Here is a 4,453-nt window from a genome sequence, read left to right as displayed (position 1 = left end):
TTCTAATCAATATTGGTCGTGGTGGATATTTTGCTCAATTAAGATATTATTTTGTCATTCAGGCTGGCTGAAACCTTTACTGAATACCCAATACCTAAGACTAGTATAGAACATATTTTGCACCCTGTGATTCTTGCCACCAGAAAAGGAAGCATATCATTTTTCTGAACGAATATCCAAATTCATGGAGATTGGTTGATTCTTGATACTGAAAGTACAGTATTATCAATTTTATGAATAATTTCCTTATATCAAATTGACATGAAAAAGCTCATATTAAAGACACATGACAGTTAAAGGCTGTTATAATTCACTTATGAACATTTAACAAATATTTATTCCACAATCAAATTACAATCAAGTTCAAACGTGAAAATAGATTACATATTAGAATTGACTTTGCTATTTCCTAACAGGCATACAAAAATATTTATGTTTTGTTTTTATTTCTCTTAAACTTCAAGTAACCTACATACAGTTCAATCAACAGGAGGTCAATATCAAACCTTGTAGCACATAAACATTATTTCATTAAAGACAGAAATATTTCAAATGGAAGCGGGAAAGGCGGTTACATTGTAAGCTTGGTAAACATTTTCTAACTTTTTTCTCTTAAATCTCACCCTATACAAATAGGAAATATTTAAAAGTGACAATCTAAATGTGTAAGTAACTTTAAATGTTAGTTCTGTGAGCCTCACACCCTCCCCTTTGGCAAATCAGTGTACAGTAAATGTTAAGAAGTGCTTCAGATTGCTTTCAATGTAAATGTGTAAAGACAACTTCACATCCACCATAGTTGAAGGAAATCATTGACATTACAGTACAGCATATTGCACATGGACCTATTTCATGAGCAAATTAGGTTTGTCTTATCTTTACATTATTTACAGTTAATAAGTGCTAGGAGCTCTTTCCATGTGGAAAGGCAAAGCACCAATGTGCACTTAATTGGGGTTAACTCTTCTAAAAGTCATCTTACAATATTCACACACACAAACATGCTTTCATGGGATTTCTTTGGAATTTTGTATGAAATTAATTGCACTTCAATTGACTTTTTTTTTAAATCAATTGATAATAACATTATTACAGTGTGATACTCATAAAGGGTCCCACATGTTGATCACACTGTAGTTTTCAGGGTAAGTCATTTAGACCATATAGCCAAATATCTCATATAGCCAAATATCTCTCTAAAACACAAAATCTCAAGTGATTAAAAGGTAAAGGCAAATAAATACAGTGAAAGTAGATAACAGCAACAATACAATGACAGTGAAGCCTTCGGGAAATATGTATTGAAAACCATTTCATGGAATGTAGCAACGTTCTCCCCCAAACATACCCATCAACATGAGAGCATTTTAGGGTTGTAGTTTGACGTTCTAATGTAGCTAATACAAGAATTGAAAATCGGGAAGACAGCACATTCAGAACGACAATTCAAGGTAAGCTGTTGCTAGCATCTCTACTGTTGATTTGTTCTTTCGACTTAAAGTGTCATAGATAGATAGGGTGACTGATTTCAGAGGGGACGAAAATGTCTTCAGCACACTGAACAATAGGCATGACATTGGTGCAAATTTTGCAGTGTGTAAACATCTAAAAACCCAGAAATACGTTTCTATTTCTGTTGACTGCAAATGGTATATTAATAAATAATTTGAGGAGAAATGAAAAGAACATCTGCTGTAAACCTTATTACTCTATCAACCAGCTTTCTGTGACAGCACAGAAAGGAAACACATCAAATAAAAATAGGTCACCTAAAAATAAAAATAATCATCTGCACTCGACACAGAACAAGGCCTCACTCTGAATGAGCCAAATTCACGTTAGTGGTCCTGGTTTAAGCACTGGTTGAGGATAATGGTGGGCTAACTAGATAGATGTGATCCACCACTGTACCCCAACTTGCCCTCACATGTCCTTTTAAGTCTCAGTCCCCATTGGACTCAATGACCTTCTCTGTCAGGATCTCCTGGAAGGTGGAGAGCTGCTTCATCTGTTCCGTCTGCATGGAGTGCCTCCTCATCAGTTTCTTCTTCATCTTGAAGTCTGGGCCTCTCTTGGGTGAGGCAGGGGCAACTGGAAACAGGATCTTGGGACCAGAGTGGACGGGGGAAGTCGGCTTGCCATTGGCCCGGATGTCTGGGATGGGCCGGTGGGGGTTGACATTGAGTGGGGGCAAGAACCCGGGGCGAGTGTGGGAGATGTGGTCCAGGAGGAGGGTGCCTGAGCCTCTGCGCTCCAGGAGGCCGGGGGGCCGTCTGCGCATGGTGATGGGGGACACAGAATTGGGGATGCTCTCAAGGGACTCCCGGGAGGAGGTGGTGAGCAGAGAGAGGGGCGAGGCGTTGTACTTCCTCCGCTCCACCGACACGCGCCCCGAGTCTGGAGATCCAGGGATGGACTCAGGACACAGGTGTGTGTCTGACTCATAGTGCTCCATACGGGTAAGTTTGGGGTAAGCCAGGGCGCGTGAAGCCACCGCCCCTGGTCCGCCTGTATTTTCCTGAGACTCCGGCGCGGTGTTCCTGCGGTACAGGATCTGGTGTTGTTGGACCTTGTCGGCCCAGGAGGAGCTACAAAGGGCTGCGCAGTCCTCTGAGCAGGATCGGTCAATGAGTTTGGGCGAGCAGGGGTCGTGTGTTTCAATGCTGTGCCGACGAGACAGGAGAGGCCTACCAGGACCCGAGATTGACAGACCATTCATCTCAGTGATGATCCTACCCCCACCTTCCTCCTCCAGTCCACCATCAACCCCCTCCTGTGGGACCCTGCTGAGCACTGAGGGTGCTACCAGCCCCCAAGGCTCCGAGTTGAGCCTCTTCAGGAGCTTGCGGGGAGGCAGCCTTTTCTCCCCTAGTGTTCTAGTGGAGGGTAGGGGTAATGCTGATGTCAGCGCAAAGCTGAAGATACTGTCCTCCTCCTCAGCCTTCTCTGCTGCTGGGGAATTGGAGGTCCGGATCGTCACCTCTGAGGGCGACATGCAGGCCACGGGCAAGAGCTTGTCCACCACCCCTGGTGATGGGGGGGAGTTGAGGTACTGCTTGGTCTTCTTGGTGCCAGAGGGTGACGTGTCGGTGGTGATGATGATCACCTCCTTGCCCTTGGCCTTGCAGGCATCCAGCAGGACCTGGAGGGTGTCTCGGTCACCTCTGTTGATGGCATGGACCAGGGCAGAGGAGCCTGTGTAGTCCTTGAGGCTGGGGTCAGCTCCATTCTCTAGGAGCAGGGACACCACCTCTTTGCCCGCCTGCTCGACACAGGCATGCATCAGGGCGGTCCGCCCAGACTTGTCTGGGATGTTGGGATCGGCTCCTTTCTCCAGGAGGTAGCGCACCATCCTCTGGCGGGTCTGGGGGTCCTCGTAACCAGCCAGGCAGGCAGCAGAGATGGGGGTCTCGCCCCGCTCGTTGCCTTCGTTGATGTAGGCGCCCCCTTCCAGAAGGAGCCGGGTCAGTCGCAGCTTGCCCTGGAAGACGGCTTTGAGGAGGGCGTTCCCCTCCGTATGGAGGGCTCCTCCATCTCCCATGGTGCCTCTGGCACCTCTTCCTCCAGTCAAACCTGCTACACCAAGCTAGTTAGCTTAGCGCTGACTGGCCATCCTGAAGAGGAAGCTGGTGAACCTGTGATGAAAAACAAGGAGATGTTATAGAAGACTAAACGTACAGTACAGACAGGCAGTGCTGAAGGGTGGTTAGGATGGTTGGTCTGGTTGGTCTACGCATCTATCTAATGTCTAGTATGCAGCGGTACAACAGTAATAGTGATTGCAATTGAAGCCTTTGATATTAAGTGTGTCTGTAAGAGCAATACAGGGAGTGTCTGGATAGCCAGCTCATGAGGTGAAATGGCAAAAAGATGCATCACCTATCTGGTGTAACAAAAACATTTTAGACAGTCTTTTTCAAAGGGAAACAACTATTTCTCCTTCGAAATTGACAACATCTCTGCCATGATGGGTGAATGCATGATACTGGTCCTTGACTGCACTGTGCTAAGTTTGGCTTATTTTACTAACTTTTATTTGTCTTTCCTGGTATTCCTAAACTATAACTATGCAGAGTTGAATAAAGTTTGACTTTGCAGAGGATTAACTATGCATGATTTGGACTTTTTGCCTTCCCATCAGCAAAATAGCAACTTCCCCCTGCAGAAATATGGTAATATGTAAAACATACTGAATAATTAATAATTTGATGCTTGAAAGTGAGATTATCTCAAGATATGCAAGTGTGAGATACAGAAAGATGAGGCAATGACTCAATTTTAATTTTTTTATTCTGATATCCAACAGGATGTGATAAGGTGAATTGACTTGTCTAGACTTCTAAATGACTACTAATACTGATTTAATTCTAATTTTCAATTTTCTGTGACTGAAAATCAACAGAATGATGTTCTTGCAATATTCATTCTATCCAACCTTCCTCTAAGTAATCTA

At 44.4% G+C, this 4,453-nt stretch overlaps 1 protein-coding gene across 1 annotated transcript; it reads right to left on the bottom strand.

Annotated features, from left to right (window-relative positions):
* Positions 1 to 1,942: 1,942 nt before the first annotated feature.
* LOC311116783 (ankyrin repeat domain-containing protein 34A-like) lies at positions 1,943 to 3,541 on the bottom strand (the record flags this gene model as incomplete). The annotated part of the gene is made up of 1 exon (XM_084157448.1): positions 1,943 to 3,541. One exon carries the CDS (start codon positions 3,539 to 3,541, stop codon positions 1,943 to 1,945), a length of 1,599 nt encoding a protein of 532 aa, XP_084013574.1.
* Positions 3,542 to 4,453: the final 912 nt, after the last annotated feature.

This window comes from Coregonus lavaretus, assembly GCF_964263955.1.
Source record: "Coregonus lavaretus genome assembly, chromosome: 3".
Classification (NCBI taxonomy): domain Eukaryota; kingdom Metazoa; phylum Chordata; class Actinopteri; order Salmoniformes; family Salmonidae; genus Coregonus; species Coregonus lavaretus.
Note: the sequence above shows the minus strand (reverse complement) of the source record. Positions and strands in the feature narration are given on the sequence as shown.